Source organism: Erpetoichthys calabaricus, chromosome 17 (genome assembly GCF_900747795.2).
Source record: "Erpetoichthys calabaricus chromosome 17, fErpCal1.3, whole genome shotgun sequence".
NCBI lineage: Eukaryota > Metazoa > Chordata > Cladistia > Polypteriformes > Polypteridae > Erpetoichthys > Erpetoichthys calabaricus.
In genome coordinates, this window is record NC_041410.2 from 32,444,848 (window position 1) to 32,466,808 (window position 21,961).

The 21,961-nt window shown below is 37.6% G+C and overlaps 1 protein-coding gene across 1 annotated transcript; it reads left to right on the plus strand.

Moving 5' to 3' along the window:
• Positions 1–441: 441 nt before the first annotated feature.
• LOC114667679 (trypsin-2-like) lies at positions 442–5,808 on the plus strand. The gene is made up of 5 exons (XM_028823067.2): positions 442–525; positions 3,401–3,551; positions 4,532–4,782; positions 5,334–5,470; positions 5,568–5,808. Exons 1-5 carry the CDS (start codon positions 486–488, stop codon positions 5,715–5,717), a joined length of 729 nt encoding a protein of 242 aa, XP_028678900.1. The 5' UTR covers positions 442–485; the 3' UTR covers positions 5,718–5,808.
• The last annotated feature ends 16,153 nt before the right edge of the window (positions 5,809–21,961 follow it).

Here is a 21,961-nt window from a genome sequence, read left to right on the forward strand (position 1 = left end):
ATACCTCACTTACCCGCTCAGTGTCTTGGGAAGTTAGAGAATAACCGGACAGCAAATGGGTAAAGGGGAAAAACCAACTCTAAAGAGAATGTCAGTCAATCACAAGAGTCACAAACAAAAAGGGACAACATAGCCATGTTAATCAACCTTAGTACACAGGAAAATGGGACACTAAAGGAAATATGCTGAAACCGAGGGAAAAAACACATACACCCCACCACTACTGAGGTGACCCTGAGGCCCACGTGTTGGAAAGCAGCAGTACTGCTTGATATCTGATAGTCCTTCACTGTATCATGATATATTATCTATTATTACCAAAAAGATAGAGAGTTCCATGCCTCACATGCAACAGGACTAACCTTCATCATATCTCTTGGCATTAATTATTAACCTGTAATTTCCCAGCAGTCTTTCGAGTGTGAACAGTATAAAAGCCAACAGCTCCAAGATGATCATCCACAGGAAGTCCATTCCAAACAACCATGAGGTCTCTGGTTTTCATTCTTCTTATTGGAGCTGCGGGTGAGTTTGGGGATGTACCCTTTTTATATTTATAATATTAATAATACAGATAGGTGCATGAGAGGTTTGTAACAAATTCAAAATATAATGTTAATTGTTAATGCAAACGAGCATGAAAGACTATACGTTGCTATCTTATTTCAATAATAGTAAGCTTATTAAGTTAGCAAGGTAGTCAATTTAGGAATAATCTGATAAACTAAATCAGCAAAATCTTTTTAAGAAGATGTGACATCAACAGCACTTCAGTTTGAGGATTTAAATCAATGTCCATTACTGGTAATGTAAGTTCTATTAACTTGAGTAGATGAAACACAAAAAAAGACAGAAAAAAACCTGGGGTTTCACAGCATATGTTAGCTGGGGTGCACAAACCCTGTTCTTGGTTTAAACTACTCATGTTTAAGTAGATGCCATCTTTAGAAGAGGCATGCTCAGGAGTTTCCATCCTGTTCTTCTGAAGTTATAGAAATGTCCAGATGGGTGGTGATGGCCATTGGTTCAAGTTCTTCCTCTGAACTGACACTGCCAGAACTGGGAAAAAAGCAGACAGATATGTGACTTCCCTGGTCTCCTTCACAACCCTCCTCCATGACCTCTTTTGCTTAGACCAAGTAGAGTCACCTCCATGACAACTGAACTATTTTCACAAGTGAAATGAACATTAGGAGACATTTTTATTGCAGAAAGCTTTAAGATGTCAAAACAATTGTTTCTTTTAACGAATCTCAAAATTGCAAGAACGGGTTTTCTTATCGGTTTTATTATTTAAAAAGATGGCATTTTAGATCACTGGAACATACTATTGAAATATTTTAAAACATGCAATTCATCATATATATCAATATATATATGTCTACATCAGTGAGAACCTCACTTGGACACTTAACACCACACAGCTGATCAAGAGGGCTCAACAGCAGCTGTACTTTCTGAGGATGCTGAGGAAGTCTGGTATGTCGACTAAGATCCTCGGCAACTTTTACAGCTGCATTGTTGAGAGCATCTTGACAAGCTGCATCACCGTGTGGTACGGCAACACTACTGCTATGGACCGCAAACACCTGCAGAGAGTGGTAAAGACCGCTGAGAAGATCACCAGGACCCCACTGCCCTCTCTGCAGAGCATCTACAACTGCAGAATCTGCAGGAGAACTGCCACGATCCTTAGGGACTCTACCCACCCCCAACACAAACTTTTCACACTTCTACCCTCATGCAGGAGGTATAGAAGCATGAAACGCAGGACTTCCAGGCTAAAGAACTCTCTTTCCCAAGGCCATTAGACTCCTAAATAACTGAGTGGAGTTTATAACCATTGGTTCACCTCATTCTAACCCCCTCACACAACTGTAACTGTATTTGACTTGTCCATCACACACCTACCTGCACATTACACTTTATATTTCTATTCCGTTTTTATACTTTATGCTGCCTCTGTTACTTATTATCTATCTGCTACTTATTATTTATGTTTATCTTTATATGTTGGTTTTGTTATTTGGTGTGGACAGCAAAGAAAGAATTTCATTGTACAGGGAAAAGTGTTTCCTTACTGTGCACATGACAGTAAACTTTGAACTTGAACTTGAAATGCATTCAAGAAATCTTGAAATGACAATATCTTTGAAAGATATTGTCTTTATATATCAAAAGATATTTAAATAAAGTGAAACTTAATCTGAAATATTTTTGATGTTTATTTGAGAGACCATAATGTAGCAAAGACGTTTTATTGTAATTCATCTGTGCCATCTAGAAAAAGTCAGTTAGTTACTTTAAAACATGTCAAAGTGAAATTCATGTATTCGTTATATGTGAAAATGTGATATGCAAAAATGGATTAAATATTTCCAAAATTTAGTAACAACTTTTGATATCTTAAAAGAGAGTCACCATGAAGTATCCAAAGAACATTGTTTGCTATTTTTTAAAATTATTGTTATGTTACATACGCCATGTGGCTTATAGTTGTTCCAAAGAAAAATTGCAATCTATTGTTCAATGTTTAATTAAATAGCTCCAGAAAATCAAAGTAGTCCACAAACAGGAAGCCCATTAACACCAGATTGTGCTTTTAAATTGAAGACCCACATCTCCTTGTCATTCATTGGTCAAAAGTCCTGTCTTTAATTTTAAAGGGTGTTTTTTAAATTTAACAATAGTTTAGCAAAATGCATGTGATTTTCACTTTGTGAGTGTGCAACTGGATGACATGACATGCAGATTATGCAAAACGAGTGACAGGAGATTTTTTTCATGGATGGTTTTGATCTTTCCTGTTGTCCAGTGCTGCTCACCATAGGCTCTCATTCTATCAGTAACTTTATCTTCATTCTCTGTGAAAACATGAGATTACACATTTGTTCCTGTTCACAAGTATAAACCACATGAGGTAAGTAATATAGATTAAAAAAAACAAAACATCTATGGATGGATTATTCCTATTCCTAAAATACCTGAAACACAGTCACACACACTGGAGTGGATCTGGCAGGTTTGGAAAAGGACTGGCATAGTTTACTATCCTCTCAATGCATGTCAGTTACATGTCAATGCATTATAAAATGCTAAGATATCTCCTATTTTCTTAAAAATGATTTCCAGATATCTTAAAACAGAAGTTTATTTAAAATGTCAAAATGAAAAATTCAGATTCAAACTTTTTGAATATGCAATAGTCTAGACTTGAGTTTAATATATTTCAAATCCATACATTTTATTTAATACATGTTTAATGTGTAATAGACGACAAGTTTTCCAAAGACCTCTTGTTATGATGTTTAGTTATTGTGAACCCGATTTCAGTTTTGTCATTTCTTCTCTTTATCGAATGCCAAGTTACTCTCCCCTTCTTTCTTTCACTCTTTCTTAGTTGCCTTTGACGATGACAAGATCGTTGGAGGATATGAGTGCCAGCCTCACTCCCAGCCCTGGCAGGTTTCACTGAATGTTGGATATCACATGTGCGGAGGTTCTCTTGTAAACTCTGAGTGGGTGGTCTCTGCTGCTCACTGCTACAGCAGGTACGTAACCATAGTTCACTTCGCCAGAAACATCCTGAAGACAAAACAGAGTTTAGATTAAGCTACACACACACTCACCTGACCATTTTCATAACCGGGTATCATATGCTGAAAGAGAAACAGATTTTTATGGATAGGGAGAAGCCCAGCTAGTCACTAAGCCTTTGGTTCAAATAGAAAATGAACTGGTTTTGACAACCCAGATTCATATCATAGTGGGCACCATCTATGGCTGTGTTTATAGCAGGGACTGACTGAGGCAGGATTATTCTCCATTATCTCAAATGACTGAAAGGCTTGCTTTTTTTTTTCCTTTAAGATTTTATTTTTATGAAATTTCAGAATATTTAATACACTAGCATATTAAGGATCATTTCCTAGCCTTGTCTGGAAGTGCCAATACACAAGCTGGCACACTTACTCATTCACAGTGGGTCATGTTATGGCTACCAAGTGCACATCTTTGAGCAGAATCGGAGTTCACAGATTGAGTGTGAAGAGAGTTTGAGTGGCACAGCATAAACTGTCATTACCTAATGATGCCATATTTCCTGACCCCACTTTTTCCAATTCATGGATACTGGGAGAAGGAATCATATTAACTCTAATTATTTAAGACAATGCAATTGCAGAGTGGTCAACAGTGCCACCTCATAGTTACAAGGATTATCTATATGTATATTGCCAGTCACACATATTCCAAAAACATGAATATTTAGTAATTCTGTGACCACAAATTGACCCTGTTGGTCAGTGTGCCCTGCAATTGAACTGAATGACATTTCACCCAGGTTTGATTCCTGCCTTGCCCCTGATCCTACTAGGATAGACGTCAATGCCTCTAGACTTTGTAATGGATACAAAAAAAATTCATAAAATGGTAGTTTTAAATACCAGAAAAGATTCAAATGCAACATGTAATCAAAAAGACTAGCCATTACTAATGAGAACTTTCTTTGCTGTTTTCTTGTGTGTTGCAGTCGCATTGAGATTCGTCTTGGAGAACACCACATCCGCTTGTCTGATGGCACAGAACAGTTTATCAATTCTGCCAAGGTTATCCGGCATCCAAAGTACAATTCATACACCATTGACAATGACATCATGCTCATCAGGCTGTCATCGCCTGCCGAGCTCAATGCCTACGTGCAGCCTGTGGCTTTACCTACTAGCTGTGCTGCAGCCGGCACTGAATGCAGAGTCTCTGGATGGGGAAACACAATGAGCTCTGGTGAGTACAGAAGCAGAAAGCTCTTCCATAAGCCTGTTCTGAGTACCATAACTTTTAAAAACAAAATGATACTATTAAACAGCCTCATGGTTCAGACTTCTAAGTTACCCAGCACAGACATCTTTGTACAGCAGCCTAATAGAATATGTTATACAATGCACAAAATAATAATTTCCTCGTATTATACTGTAGGTTACACATTCAAACATTTATTACAGTGTGTACCGTCTTACAATAAGAGTGTTAATTTAATCTAACCAGTGTTGAAGCCCCATAAAAATGCTGTCAAATCGATAATCTTAGGAAGCTGATATTTGATGGGGGATAGTCCACCTGGGGACAAGCTGTAGCTATAAGGATGTCATTTTGGTGAGGGGTTTCATTTGCTATACAGGGATTTTCCTATGACACTTTTTTACTCAGTTGAAACATTATTCAATGTTCTCTTTCCCAAATGGGTGTAAAGTTATAAAACTTAGTTTTCTCTAAAACCTTTTCAAGTAAATGCTTCCATACACTACAAAGTGTCAACCTTTCTTTTCTTATTGTAGCGAATAACCGAGACCTCCTGCAATGTCTGGAAATCCCCATCCTGTCAGACAGTGACTGCCAGAACTCCTATCCAGGAATGATTACTCCCAGCATGTTTTGTGCTGGATATCTTGAGGGAGGAAAAGATTCTTGTCAGGTGAGCACCTCTTAAGACACTGAAGCTATTTTCAAATGATGCCTAAGGTGGTGTCCGCTTATTCCTAATTATCTGTTCACTATTTCATTTTCAACAGGGAGACTCTGGCGGACCTGTGGTCTGTGATGGAGTTCTTCAAGGTGTCGTTTCCTGGGGTTATGGCTGTGCTGAAGTGAACCACCCTGGTGTCTATACCAAAGTATGTGAGTTCACTGACTGGCTCCAAACCACAATGGCTAACAACTAAATTAAGAAGAACAATTACTGAAGCTAATGCAACAATGAAGACATCACCTGTTAAAAGAATAAAAAATTAAATAAAAGATATTATTCAATGAGATTGATTGTATTCAATGTACTAAAAAAATCTAGTAAAGACAGTGTTGCAACAATATCACAGAAGGTAATTACATCGGCACATTCACAACATTTAAGGGGAATCAACATCTTTGCCTCCATACTTGAAGTTTTTTTTCTTCTTCTCCAATAGCAAAAAACAAAAAATCCTTCAAACACAAATTGTGTTGACAAGGCCTTGGTCTTCATTTTCTCATACCACATTGATCTGAAAGCCTTGTATTACACTTGGGACCATGGACTTACAGGCTGCTAACGCAACATTTAGCAATTTACCAAACAACCAGGAACTGTATGAAAATGCAGACATTACACACTTCTGGATGATTGACGACTCATGCAGAGCCATCTAATTGTTTTCATTATTTTGTTCTTATTTATTTATTTTTTTTACTTCTGATGCGGTGAACAAAAAAATAAAAATCTCTGAGAGCACAAGACAAAACTAATCACCTTTCCAACATAGTTACATTAAGAATCAATCTGATTGTTCCATAACATTTTCCATGATTTCAGGTTCTCTTCCACTGGATGTTCCTTTTATTGGTCAATGATGGCTTATAAAGTCCTGAAAAAGACTGATCCCTGGCAGGCAGGCAGGCATGCAAGGCAGAAACATACTGTACATACCTTTATTTGTCCCCAGCTTTTCAACAGTGGTATTATATTACAACAAATAAAAATCCTCTAACAAATACATCACAGCAACTAAAAGAAAAGAAAAGGAAACTAAAGAGAGAGCAAATTTTACTTAACTAAAGACTAGGGGCTTTGCCCTCTGCACACTTTGCTCGCCAACCCCCTAGGCCTGTGCTACGCGCCAGCCACTTCACGTCTCTGCTGCGCACGTATGTAGATTTCACTTTCACCAAACAACAAATCTTTTAATTCTCACAGATACGCCACTTCATTGGGAAGAAACACTACTTTTCCCTGATGGCAATACAAATTAGACCATCTACAAATCTCTGACTTAAAAGTTTAAATCCAAACAATATATTCGATCTCTTTTTGCTGTTCCATTATTTCACCGCATAATAATTTCCATTTGTTTGTGCTAATGCGATCTTTACTATTGTTTTTTTGGGACTTTCGAATTTTAGTACTTTCATTATATCTAACCTGCTCTACATGTTTATCGTGCCTTTTTAAATTCTTTACGACGTTCTACTTTGTCATCTACACTTTGTGTTTTATTTCCGGCCCCGGGCGTGGTTAAATCTCTTGGCACAAAGTCTCGTCTCACAGGATGTGAAAGTATCTCTCTGAAAAAGTCAAATCTCATCCCAGGTTAAAAAGTTTCATCTCGTTCCAGGATTTTTTTATTATAATAGAGAGATAAAAAGATCAATCTTTTTCTTTTTTCACAGTGAGGTTTTATAGAGGCATATTGCCATTGAATGATCCTCAGTTGCATTTCTTGACACACTTCTGTTGAGTAATTCATTGGCTGAAAGTACTCAATGCCAGTGTGTAGAGGATTTGTAGTATTGTTCATGATTGCCATCAGTCTTGCCTTCATTCTCTGCTCCAATAAGCAGGTTGACAGTGTGTTCCATAACTGAGTCTACATTTATAATCAGCTTGTTGATTTATTGGGCCTCTCTTGATGTGATGTTACTGGCCCAGAACACCACACTGTAGAAAATTGCACTGTCCATCTCAGAATTGTAGAATATTAATATTAAGAAAATGGGTGGCTGAATGGAAGGATAAATGGCTAAAGCTAATTAACCCTTCCTTGTCAGTGCAGTCTGCCTCGTTGCAAACGGAGGAACAAAACACCTTTGTCCATACAGAGTCTGTGTACAAATCAACCTCTGAAGTTCATTTCAGAATGCCAGCAAATTAAACCTTTTAAAATGTGATATTTAACTTTCTGAATGTGTAGCTGGCAGATCAGTTAAATATGCTGAAGTCCTATGACTGCAATTAGTTTCACATTACTGTCTGGAACATAAAGAATATATATACAGGGCCGGATTAAGACCATTAGAGACACTTAAAAGATTTTAGTGTCCCCATATCTAATTCAAAATATCAACAATAATAAATCATAAAATAAAAATTTTATTTTTCGAAATGAACCAAGATGAAAAATAATGTGTATTTTGCAGTTTTGCACCATATGGTCTATGGTAAATCCAGGAATGGAAAATTTCGGTGGTGCCTCCCACCCTTAACGCCTTAAGCACGTGCTTATGTTGCTTAATCGTTAACCCAGCCCTGAATAATCGTACTGCACGGGACGCCATAAAATGAGTTTGTCATGGAAAAAGACGAAAAGCGCGCCGTGCGGTAAATGTCATTACCTAAATTATTGAATTACAACCCAGGATGAGCATTTTTCTTGACATAACACAGAGAAACTCATTTGGTCTTATACTAAAAACACATTATGAAGTAACTACTAATTGACTGGTGCAAATAAACTTTCAGCGACACATTTTCCACTCATCCAGTATTCAAACATTTGCTGTATTGTGGCCGTGAATTTCAATTTGGCTAATCCAATCCATATTTAAATTTCACTGCTGTAATAGCTGAAGACTTAACAGCGAGAGACTAATGATAAGAAGAGCTGGTTTCTGCCTTGCCCCTGACTAATGATAAGAAGAGCTGGTTTCTGCCTTGCCCCTGTAGACGATGGGTTTGCCCCCTGATTTAATGCGACCTTGAACTGGAACAAGCGCGTTTAGGAAACAAGAAGGTAGTTGAGCACTCATTTCAATTGGCTGTCTAGAATTTGGTGCTTATTTATCACAGATCTTTCCTTATGCTTCGTTCACCAGATGTGAATTAAAACGATTCATACACAACGAATCATTTTTAAATAATGGAAATGGACGAGTGGATTATTGTGATATATTACCGCTCGATTTATGTTTCGGTCCGTCCATTCTTTTTTCATGGTTTGTCTGTGCGAAGGAACGGTTGTACTCGGCGGTAGATAATAACATCACTTCTAATATTATACATACGATTAAGTAAACAAATTTCTGTTTACGAATATTACAGTTAATTTGCATATGATATATTACTTTAGAAGAGATTAGCGTTTAAATACTCACTTCAAATGATGGCTGGACAATACGCGGCTTCTGCGGGCTGGTTCGATTATGACGTCACTTCGTTCTTTTTTTTTTTTTTTGCTTCATCCTTTTCGTGAGACACGCAGATTAGGAGGCGTCATTTGCCTTTAAGCTTGTGAGGGAGTACCTTGAATGGATTCATGTAAGAAATTCAGTGGGGGTTCCTGTGAGTTTTCAGGATCGAGAGGTACGTGAAAAGACAGCGATTTAGCAAGCGCGGTCAATGGCAGTTATATTTGAACATCACGCTTCAGTTATGGCACATGAAATGTCAAATAAATCTAATAAACACAATAATAAAAAAAAAACAACGGGTGAAAGGTAAACGTCTGTATGAAACGCCAGCTTAAATCAGAACACGTAAAATATGAATGAAACAACTAAAATCTACAGAGAAATTGTAAACGTAAAAAGTTCCCCGAGATTCAGAATGTGCACTTTGCTCTAATTGAGGTTTTATTATTTTTTTCCCCTCAAATACGAGGTTAAATCTGTTTATATATCTTTGCAGTACTTCCTCAGACCCTAAAAGCGCAAAATCGTCCAAAGTATTCAGTTAATGATAATGTAATTTTCGGAAAACACCTGACGTCAGAGGCGCAACTAAGGTACCTCATGAAGATGAGAGCCCAGGTGAGTTCTGGGCTGGGACATTGAGCGCCCCCCACGGCGGCAGGACGGGTTTCCACAAACGACACTCTTAAAAATAAAGGTTCCTGATAGACACTTTACGAAGCCGTGTGGTTCCTTGTAGATTTACAGTATTACATGATAAAAAAGACCTTTTAATTCTTTGTATACATTTAAAGTCGATCAATAATTTGAGAACTTCACATTTTGAATGCATGACTTTCACACTTTCTGCATAAGCCTGATTTTATAGATGTTTTATATTTATGGATTTTATGTGCAGTCTACAAAAAAAAAAAGGTATACAAAAAAATCTTTTCCTGTTCCTTTTTCAAATCACAATTAATCTGATTCTTTGCACTTGTAAAGACCAAGTTTTGTAAAATCTGAAATGCCACTAGTGCTAACACTTGATCATGTTATGAAGTCATTGCAATTACACCTGACTGCACAGCCCATGAAATTGACCCGAGAGGGCTGTGTATAAGGGCACTGGATGCTTCAGGTGAGAAGGCTGGACATTTGGGACAGAGCTGGATGTTTGACAGGGCTGGATCCACTCTCTGTCATTCTTGCAGGTAATGATGCGTTCACGTAGTGTGGGTTCATTCAACTCCTTGTTTTCTTGCATTATCATGAGCATCATGGCTCCAGAAATATTATAAATCAGTTGGAGAAACCCAAGAATGATCAGTTCTTTAAAAAAAGAAACAAAGTAGTAAATCATAGGTAATCAGCAATATTAAATAGTAATAAATGAAGACAAATCTCATACTAGGGTTTGTTTTAATTATTAATTTTATAATTAAACTAGGACTGTCAGTGGAGAGAGTGTCGACTTTGTTTAGAGGTTTATGTACCCAGGCAACGACATTCATGTCTCTGGTGACTCTTCTTCAGTAGATGGATTGGGAGAGCATGGGATGTTATGAGTTTGCTGGAAAGCAGTGTGTGGTGCTCCTGATATCTACAGTATGCAAAAGGAGAAAGGTCAAAGTCTTTAGAATCATGGTGGTTCCTATATCTTGCTATATGGTTGTGAGACATAGACGCTATTCAATGACCTGAGACGAGGACTGGACTCCTTCAGTACTGTGTACTGGGTACTGCTGGTTTGACTTTGTTGAATGAGCGGTTGTTCATGGAGTCCTGAATGAGGCACATTACCTGCATTGTGAGGGAGTGTCAGTTACGGCACTATGGTCATGTGGTGCGATTCCCTGAGGGTGATCCGGCCCATAGAATCCTCATTGTTGAGGACCCAAGTGGCTGGACTACAAAACACCTGTCTGTGGCAGATAGAGGGTCATTTCTGGAAGGTTGGATTGGACCACGTGTCTGCCAACTAGGATCCCGAGTGGTTTTGTCATGTGGTGGGTGCAGCAAAATGCAGTACCAGTGCATGCTCCCCGACCTGATCTGACCTGACCTTATTGTTATTTGAGAAAATATGGGGGTCCATGTTTTAGGCCAGGGAATACTTAACATTTTTTTCCACTGAAATTAATGGTAATTGTGCTTTTGCATTAAAAAAGTTAAACTCATGAAGGTTTTTGGAAACTGATTAGCTCCACAAAACTCCCATGCAGTTGAACGCAGACATGTCTCTTGTGGCCCAGCAATATTTAATCTTTGAAAGGGTTAGTGACCATAGATCAATCCATCCATTATATTATTGTATTATTATTATTATTATAAAGCCTGAGTTCACATGCATTCAAAATGCGAAAAATTCCTTTTTTGAAATTATGACCTAGTTTAATGGCACAAATCAAAAGAGCCCTGTCTTAACATGTAGGGGTAAGTGGCTCTTGTAGACTGTGTGAAAAAGTACCTAGCTGCTAGTGCTTAAGTAGCTGTGATTGAATAGCTAACTTCACCCTGCAGTTAACAGGTAGATTAATCAGTGGACTAGGCAGGTTCTACGGATCTGCTTTACTGGAAACATGCATCTGTCTCATAAACAGTTTGAAAGAAAACAACAAGAACACAGTCATGATTTGAATCGAAAATAAATATTATTAATATTGAAAGATGGATGAGTTATGCAGAAAGCACCATTTAGTAAATAAGTACTCAGGCACCCCAGGAGAAACAGCCCAGTGGAAAACTGTTGGAAAGTAGCCCAGGTCAAATTTTGCCCCATACATGTCTCTAAGAAGTGTTCATGTCCTTGGATGTGTTTATTTTTCTTTTGTTATACAACATTCAATCAAAGTGGATTTAATTTGGCTTTTTATTTAATTTTGCCAAATATGTTATATTTGCAATTAAGTTAGACCACTATGCAGAAATCAGTTTTCACTGTGACATTAAAGAATCGTTTCAGTTGACCACGGTCAAAAAAGCAAAATTAAATTCTCTGGGATTCAATGTTGGTGAACAGTAAAATGTAAAAACATCCAGGGGTTTGGAATGTTTTTATGGGGAGAGCAGCTGCATGTTTTGCAATTTTTTTTTGTTAACCAACACAATCTTTCTTTCAGCCTCTTTCACTTCATTGTCTAGTCAGTTTGTCGTTTCTTCTGTGTTTGCTGAGGAATGTTGCTAATTAATTCCAGAAAAGATAGGCAGCTGACAACATTAAAACCAACTCTGAGGTGTTTAAACATCTGGTTATGTTTGAAAAACAGACACTTTTATAGTAATACAATTAGACATAAACATTTAAGATATTATACAGTTTTTTTGTTGCAAATGAGATGTATGTAGAATATTTCTCTCTATTATATAAAAAAATTCTGGGACGAGACGAGACTTTCAGAGAGATAATGTCAAGTCCCATGAGATGAGACTTTGTGCCAAGAGATTTAACTACACCCACAGTCCACTCACCTCTCATTCGTGTGAATGCTATTGTCAGACTCAGTTCCTGTGCTCTCAGCTCTTAAAAATTTTTACGCCTCATTTTAATATTAGACATACAGTACAATCTATTAGTTTCCTTCGATGTAGTCCTTTTCTGGACAATAATTTTATACATTCTAGATGAAAAATCAACGGCTAAGCGAAGAAGAAAGGGTAGCATGTCGAAAAGAGGCCCAAAAGCACTGGAGAGAAATGAATTCAAAAAAGAACAATAATAATCTAAGAGCAAAATCAGAAAATAAGGAAAGTTATAATCAGTCCGGACCAAGTAGAACTGAAAACCTAACAGATCCAAGTAGGGGCAGAAATAAAAGACAAAGAGAAGAAGACAAAGTAGAACATCATAAAGAGTTTCAAAAACCTTGGTGCAATACACATGTAGAGCAGGTTAGAGATTATGAAAGTACTAAAATTCGAAAGTCTCAAAAAACTGAAAGTAAAGATCGCATTAGCGCTAACAAATGAAAATTATTACTTGGTGAAATAATGGAACAGCGAAAAGAGATTAAATATATGGACATAGGTGATATGACAGAAGTATGTAGATATTGTTCAGCTTTAAAGTTTAAATCGGAGAATTGTAGATCGTCTAATTCATGTTGCCATCAGGGAAAAGTAGTGTTTCTTCCCAATGAAGAGGCATATCCATGAGAAATAAAAGATTTGTTATTTGGTGAAAGTGAAATCCACAAACACTACAGGCAAAATATCTGAATCTACAATAATCTGTTTGTGTTCGCATCATTCAATGCTCAAAATATAGATTTACATGATTCCGGACAATAAATTCATCACATTTAAAGGCAGCCTCTAAGAGTTCCTTCATTGACTGCTAATAATTCAAAATTACTGGGAATTTGACTGTAAAATGTCTTTGCGTCTCTTAGTGTTATATAAGCCATTGTGTCCTTGAATATTCTATATAATAAAACTCTAATGTATGTCTGTGTGTGTGTCAGTGTTATATCTCAGCCAGAGTTCCTCCCCTGGCTGGGCTTCAAATTCATGTTATGTCATTCATTTTTTATTTTGATTTTCTTTTGTATGTATTGATTTTATTTATGTTTAGGTTTTAGTGTTTGGTGATATTCAATGTATGTGAATGATCCCCCAGAGGCAGGACCACCCACTATTCACCGCCAGGAACTGCCTACTAATTCGGAGGGTGTCCCACAGTTCCTGGTGGTTCATTGTGAATTCTTTGATTTATATTTGTTATCTGGAGTTTCAACCTACTGATTTTTTTGTACCTTTTTTTTTTAGATTCTGCATTAGGACTTTGTTTGCTTTCAATTGCTTTACTGGCAACTTGTTTATGTCTTTGTAGTCTTTGTAGATTCACAATATGACAGAACATTTTGTGAGATTCAAGTTTTTATTGTATGAAGATCACGCGTGTTTGCCCTTATATCTAGCCAGTAGATATTTTTGGAAGTATGTGCTTTGGGACTCCTAGTTTAAGACAGTCTGGTCCCTCAGAGTATTCTGATTGTCAGTTTTACTGTGGTTGTCCAGTCAGATGTGGTCAAGATAGAAAACTCTGGGCAGGTTGACACACAAAAGGATACTGAGAAAAGGCATAGGAGAAATGCTAAGAATTGCCTCCAAACATAGGACAATTTTGCAAAAATAAAAATGTTTTCACAGCAGGTAATAGGGACGTGTCTACCACTGCTGGTAGTGGAAAAGCAAACATTAGGCGAGCATCACATCGTCAAGTGACAGAGTCTAAGAAGCAGGCTTTATAGGAATGTGATTGAAAGAGAAAATGCTGGGCAAGATAGGTTGAGAGACATGAGGATACCCTGGAAATGTGGTGGAGGAATTCTGAGGGTACATATAAGGAAAGAGATACATTTATTCTATAACCTGCCTTCAACAGATAATGTTGCCAGTATTTAAATAATGTAGCACTTTTTGTATATGTTAGGTCTGTTCTAAATAAAACCCTGTATTTCATTTTTGCAGAAAAGGGGTCCATGCGATCCTATACTTTAGAGGAACAAGAGTATGAAACAAGTGAGAGTGAAGAAGAAGAAGAAGATGATGACTTTTGGGGGTCCTTTTCTTTTATTGCAAGATGGCAGCCCCCTTGTGAAACTGAAGATGACCTAGGTAATAAAGGCCATAGGTATATTTGTTTTGTTTATAGTGTGGCCTAGTTGGTACAGCATTGAACTTTAAACAGGGCAAGTTAACCAATTTGATTACTATTTCTGACTTGAAGTGTGACCTTGCAAAAGTCATGTCATGTCTGAAAAAGTTTAAATTGGTTTTGAGATTGCAAGCTGACTTGGGTGAAAGCAACTGACAAATGTACAATAGTATAATAAACTCACATAAACTGAGAATAGGAGTGGAGCAGAGGTTTTTACTGCAACCAAAGTGGTGATCAGCCAGTATATTGAACCTCCATTGTAACGTTTTGTTTAATCATTATTTTTGATCAGTTCCTGCATGTAAAATAATCTTTACTAATGAGTTGTGGAGACTTATTAGTATAGCTTTTTATTGTTTGTATGTTTTCATGTCTTTATTTACCTTGTGTGATTTTGGCCATAAGAAAACCACTGTGAGTGACTGTTACTGGCCAATACTCTAACATTCACTATGACCTGTGGAAAATCTGCTGCTGAGTAGGAACATTTTGGAAAGAAGGGATTAAAGGGTATACAGACTAAAACAGACCAGGCATCAGAGAAGAATAACCTGCACAAATAGTTTTCAAGACTACGAAAAAAAAAAAAAAATCACCCGAAACAAGCAGAGTTAAATTTGTAAAAATATTTTAACATTTTGTTATTATAGTGGCTGGAACAAAAACACACAGCCGTCTCAGAGTAAGCCTTTACAACCTGAAACAATCAATGACATCTTTGTAACTTGACATGAATTGCACTGATTAACAGTTAATGTTTTGAGTAACTATCTCATCTTTCAATGATCAGTTATTATATCACAAAAAATAAAGAAGATGAGCAACAAAAACTTCACTGGAAAGAGAACCAATGAAACAGAATACAAACAGTCAGCTGAATGAATACATGTGCCAAGTGAACTTTGATGGGATGAAGGGTTTGTCTTTTGTCCCCCAGAGTGCAACTCTTTGCTACAGCTGTACACGGTGGGCAATTATATTGGGCAAGGAGGATTTGGGAAAGTATATTCAGGACATAGGAAGAAAGATAATTTACTGGTAAGTACAGTTTATTAAAACTGTATGCCTGTAGCTGATATCCTCTATTTAACAGGTGACATACAAGTATGTTTTCCATCTGTCATATCTGTAATAAATTCTAAATGTTTAATGCTCAGATTGCCTGAAATTATGCCAAAACAGTGCAAAACACACACACACATGCATGTATTGAGCAAATTATTATGAATACTTGTATACCTGCTTTTCCATGCATTTATCTAATCAGCCAATCATGTGGCAGCAACACAAGGTGTAAAATCATGCAGATTCAGTAGTTGGACGAATTCTTGTCAGTTCTCCTTAAATTCTTGATCTTTGAGGTCTTTTGTTTATACACAGCTCTCTTAAGGTCCTAAGCATCTTAAAGCATTTGAGGTCTAGGCATTGACTTGACCATTTAAAAGCCTTGATCCTTTCCTTTCTCTTTCACTCAAATTTAGACTAATTGATAGGTTTATAATTATTTTCATTTTGCATGGTTCAATATCCGAAAATCTGCAGCTGTGAGAGAGATGGCCTCTTTTTTCTCTTCAATACTCCAGTCTAAAGAGGAGTTCATTGTAGGCTCAATAATCACAAGACATCAAGGTTCTCTGGCAGTAAAATGGCCCCAAAACATCTTCTGTCCATTGCCACGTTTAACGGTTGGTACAAAATTCATGTGCTGTCACCTTGAGTTTGGTCTTCACCAAATATTATGTTATGCATAATGACCATAGACAAAATACTCCAGGGAAAGATTAACACTACATTCCTTATAAGACCCTTCAACTATTGGTTGAGGAGAGTAGTTATCCTGCCATGGTGTAGGAAGCTGTACCCCCCACTAGATTACTTTTTCATTGAATTCACTGTGAATTTTGCTCTCCATCAGAAGATATCCCATGCTGTCTGGCAATGCACTGAAGATGAAGTGCAGCTGGTTTATTGAGTAAGACATTGAATCAGAACTGTTGAAGAAGACACATAGTCCAAATTGTGTTAGGGCCAAAAATTTGCAGTGTAAGATGGGACAAACTTCCAAAAGGCCATCCACTACTGCAACACTCCATTAATCCGAGTATTATGGCAGAGTGGCCAAAGAAAGCATGAAAGCTAACATGGAGTTTGCAAAATGACATCTAAAGGACTCTCTGACTATGAGAAACAAAATTCTCTAATGAAACCAAGATTGAACTGTTTGTCCTCAAATGCAAGAGTGCCCTTTTGGTGAAACCAAGCCCCACTCAATACCTGAATAATACCATGGTGAGGCATGGTCATTGCAGCATCATGCTCTGGTTTTGTTTTTCAACAGCAGAGATTGGGAGACTTAGACAGCATTGAAAAAAATCTGAATGGAGCAAAGTACAGAGATATCCTTAATGAAAACCTGCTCCACCATACTCTGGATCTCAGACTGGGCTGAAGGCTTACATTCCAACAGGACAATGACCCTAACCACCAAGCAAAGACAACAAAGAAGTGACTTTGGGGCAATTCTGTAAATGTTCTTGAGTGGCCCAGCCAGAGCCCAGGCTTGAACCCAATTGAACATCTCTGGAGAGACCTGAAAAGAGCTGTCCATGCATGGGCTTCATCCAACTTGACAGAACTTCAGACGATCTCCAGAGAAGAATAACAGAAAAGCCACAAATCTAGTTGCGCAATGTTTGTCACATCAGACCCAAGAAGACTCTTGGCTGGAAATGCTGGCAAAGCTACATCAGTGAAATACTGAGAAGGTGCCTGAATACCTGTGTCAATTTCAGTTTTTATTTTTAGTAAATTTGCCAAAAATCCCTATAACTGAACTTTTGCTTTGTCATTTTGGGATACTGGGTGTTGCTTAAACTCTTTGAGGGCTGAATATTTCTTCCCAAAAACATGCAGTTTTCTGAAAAGCACACAAAGTGATGGTTTCACACATAAATCAACATAAAACATCTGTTGCTGTGTACTGTGGCCACCAGTTCACCACCTCTTATGGCTTGAGGCACTCATGGGCAGCACGTCAGCTGGCAAGAATGCGCGACTGACTGGCTGCCAGGCTGTCTTTGTATGGCACAATGCAATGCCACCTGGTTTGTACCTCTCGTCATTGTAAGTGGGGGTCCTCCCAGGCGGAGCATTGCCGTAAGTGAGTCAGCTGCATGATCAGCTGGGGACGAATCAGCTGATTGCCGGTACCTCACTTTTCATTTTCAATCTCAATCTCCAGATCACTTAAATCAAAACTGGAGTCAGAGTCCAACTCAGCGTCATCAATGGAGTATTTTGCTTTGTACATTTGCTCCGATTTCTCGCCAAATGCCCATGCCATATTTGCCGTTGTTTGCTCTTCACTACTAGTGTGAGCGCAGAGAATCTCGGTCAAACCAACAAAGTTAACTTTCTTTCTATCCAACTGAGTCAAACTAAACTGTAAAGGTGGGTTTTGTCACCATTTATGGTTGATTGCCACCCTCAACCCCTCCTGTTGACAAAAGTCGATATCTGCCCTGAATGAGTTAATGAGGGAAAACTTAATTGAAAAGACTTTAGCATAAGGCTGCAACATAACAAAATGTGAAAAACATGAAGGGGTCCAAATACAGTACTTTATAAATCCACTGTTTGCACACACACACACACTCACACATATTTTATAGATTAGCCGTATTATTTGTCCTGCGAGTCGGTGTCCTTGTTTTTATGTTTCTGCTGCTGTATGCATCTGAATTTCCCCATGGGATTAATAAAGTTTATTTAATCTAATCTCTCCATCTAGATATATGTGTGTATGTGCATGTATTTTTAATTTGAGGTGTCCCTACATGATTTCTTCTTCTTTATACAAGATTTACAGTGTTCTTAAAATAGATTATAATAACTAGTTAAATATACTGTATATAGTAATAGAACCTCAGATTTTGCCCAAAGAGCTTCAACAGAAGCTTAAGAAAATAGATTTTTTTTATATGAGTAATTACATCAAAATAAATAGAACTTAAAAAACAAACTTTGTACAACCTTTTTAATCACTGTCATTTAATGCAAAATAAAAATGTGTACCAAATCTACATAAGCTAAATTTTTCACAACATTAGAGCACTTCTGTTTAAGTAAAATGTCTCTTAATGTTAAATATTTTAAAAAAAAAATCACTAAAACCTCATTTATTCAGGTTTAAAAGAAAAGTAAAAATAAATAAATAAATAAAATGTGTCTTCCCACTGCCATCAATTTAAACATGACACTTTGTGGGAAGTGCATGTTTAAAAATATGACCATGGTAAGCTGTACCTCACCCTAAAGATATTTTTAACATCATAATGTTCCTACAGCTGGCTGTTAACCATTCGTGAATAAACATGATTTTTTTGTAACTGATAAATTCTATTTACATATTACAAAACACAAGAACATTCACACTTGAGTCCTTTGTCAAACATTAAGATTGTGTAAATACAAGAAAAGTTCCGAATGACCTAGCAGATGTGCCCTACTTCTAATGCTCTAACATTGTGCAGGATTCTGCTTGGCCTGACAGAAATTCAATTAATTGCCGATCAGAAGATAAGTGAATGTAATGTTCAGGCTCTGTTGTTTTTAATCTCCATTATGCCAAAACATTTTTTCAGGTTGCAATAAAATATATAAGAAAGCCAGACATTCAGAGGTGGATCGAACTGGTAAGTGCATAAGTATCGACTTTAAATACATGCCTACATTTTCATAACTTTTTTGTATTGTTTGTAGAGCATCATGATTTGGACCAGAGTGTTTAATAATGTACTTTTGAAAATTCCATTCATCTGTTTATTTTTTAACTTGGTTTTTCCTGTATAGGGTTACAGGGACATTGAAACCTTTCTAGGCAATATGATGGAAATCAACCCTGGATGGGATGAGAGACCATCGGTGGGCACACTCACACACATCACACATGGTCAATTTAGGGAGACCATTCAGTGTAACCTGTACATCTTTTGGAGGTGGGAAGAAACCAGAATACCTGGAAGAAACCCACAGGGACACGGGGAGAATAGACAATGACCAGGCTGGGATTTGAACACAGGATTCTGGAGCTGTGAAGCTGCAAAACTAATTGTTCTCTCATTAAACCACCTTATTTGAAAATGCATTTTTCTGTTCATTTGTTGTTTTGTTGAAAGGCAGAGTTAAGAAAATTTGGTGAGTTTCCTGTATTCAAGTGCCTCAGTTTTGTCATCTCTTTTGAAATCTAGGACCTGCAGCTCTGTTATTATTTTTATGGAGACAATTTTTTTTAGAAATTGCATGTGGACACATTTAAGGCAATAGCTTTATTAATGGTTTATTACAGATCTTCTTCTAACTGTGTGTTCTGACATTGACATTGCATTGGACTCCTTACATTCTTTAGTTGTAGGTAGCTCCTCTCATGCATGGTACCATCACAAAGTTGCAGGATTGCACATACCAAATGTACAGCAACACATATTTCTACAAACCAGCTCCAGCCTCCCAAACACTGAACTAGTGTCCACTCCCATTCAATTCCTAACGTATCCATTGTCTTTCTATAGCGCCACAATAATATTCTGACAAAGTCAATTTATTCTCAGACAAGTGTTGTAGTGCACTAGGCAATTTGATGGACTCACAGTTCTTTGAGTCCAGTTGTAATTCTTAATTGGAGTGCAATGTCTTATTTCCATTACAGTCCCAAAACATTTGTATGAATGTAACAGGATTTCTGTGCAGAATGTGACAAATTGCCAGGAGGATCTTCATGATACCTCTTAATCCAAAGCTATGTCCGCTCTCCTAATTTTTTGTTTAAAAACACAGAGTCTCCATTTTCACCTTTTGTTCATGCCACCCTGGCATTTTTAATCCCAAAAATGGAGATTTTTGAAATTACTCTCAAGGGCTGCATACCTCTGAAACACTGTCTTGGCATTGCAATGTGGATGGGTAGAAACACCGACTTCTAATAGCAGTCTGATTTGCTCCTGCTTATCACATTGCCCTTCCCTGATTGGATCCTGCTCATTACAATATCTCATTCCCTGACTAGTCACACCTCACTGTTGAAAACCATATTCCAACATAGTAGGCAGAGAAGAGTTCATTTCCATGATGCTTGTCATGTTATTCACCTGTATGCATCTAAATTGCATAAATCGCTGCTGTTCTGCAATAAATCCCACAGCTGGTGGCATACCACCACTACAAGGATTTTCCCACTGATGCATGCAGTTCCAGTGTAGATGAACATCCACATCACATGCATTTTTGGTGATTTTAGTGATTTTGGTGATTTTAGTGTGGATGGAGACATTTTTGTAAACAATGTGAAAATGCTAATTTGGACTGAGATTGGTTTTTTTTTTGGAAAAACACCCTTTTTAAATGAAAACACAGTAGCATGAACATAGCCTAAGTGTGAGGCCAGGCGGCATCTTCTTAGAGTAGTTCTTTCATATCCTAATCTTTAAACCCCTTTATCCTTCACAGTCTTTGTTTATATTTAATTATTTTTAATCATCAGTATGAATTTTCACAAAGAAAAAGATGCAAATGTCACACACTGGGCCAAGGCCGACCCGTTACCCAGACCGGCCACTACACTACCAAGACTATTCCTTGGATCACCCGAGGCTTCTTGCTCTAATAACAAGCCCACAGTCCAAAGACATGCAGGTTAGGTGCATTGGCGATTCTAAATTGGCCCTAGTGTGTGCTTGGTTTGTGTGTGTCCTGAGGTGGGTTGGCACCCTGCCCGGGATTGGTTCCTGCCTTGTGCTCTGTGTTGGCTGGGATTGGCTCCTGCAGACCCTGTGACCCTGTGTTCGGATTCAGCGGGTTGGAAAATGGATGGATGGATGGATGGATGCTCCTTACAAGTTGTACTTTTTTTCCCCACATGACGAAATAACCAACAAACAGTAGACAGGAATGTAAAATCAAACACGGATGTATTGAAAATGAAAAAGACAACAAATATTCAATAGCGTAGATATGTGCGCGCAAAACACCACTATCCCAAAGACACCAGTGACTAATTACTATATAAAAACACGAATATACAGATATTTACATTGAACCCTCCCTTGTCCCTAAACAATAAATAAAAACACGTAATACAAATACAAGCATAGATTAGGTAAACACAGCGATTGAAATGTCGTGAAAAATAAGTCCAAAATAAAGTCTGGCGGTATTGATACTGGCTGTAGTGTTATTGTGCTCCTTACCGAAAACAAAATGACCTCACCGTGAATAGTCCTGGCAATTGCTGGTATGAATCCGAACCCCGGGGTTTCTCGGCTCTGGCTGTCGTGATATTGAATCGGATGTTGAAAAAGCAAGCAGCGGACTAAAGCAATGATCGGCAGT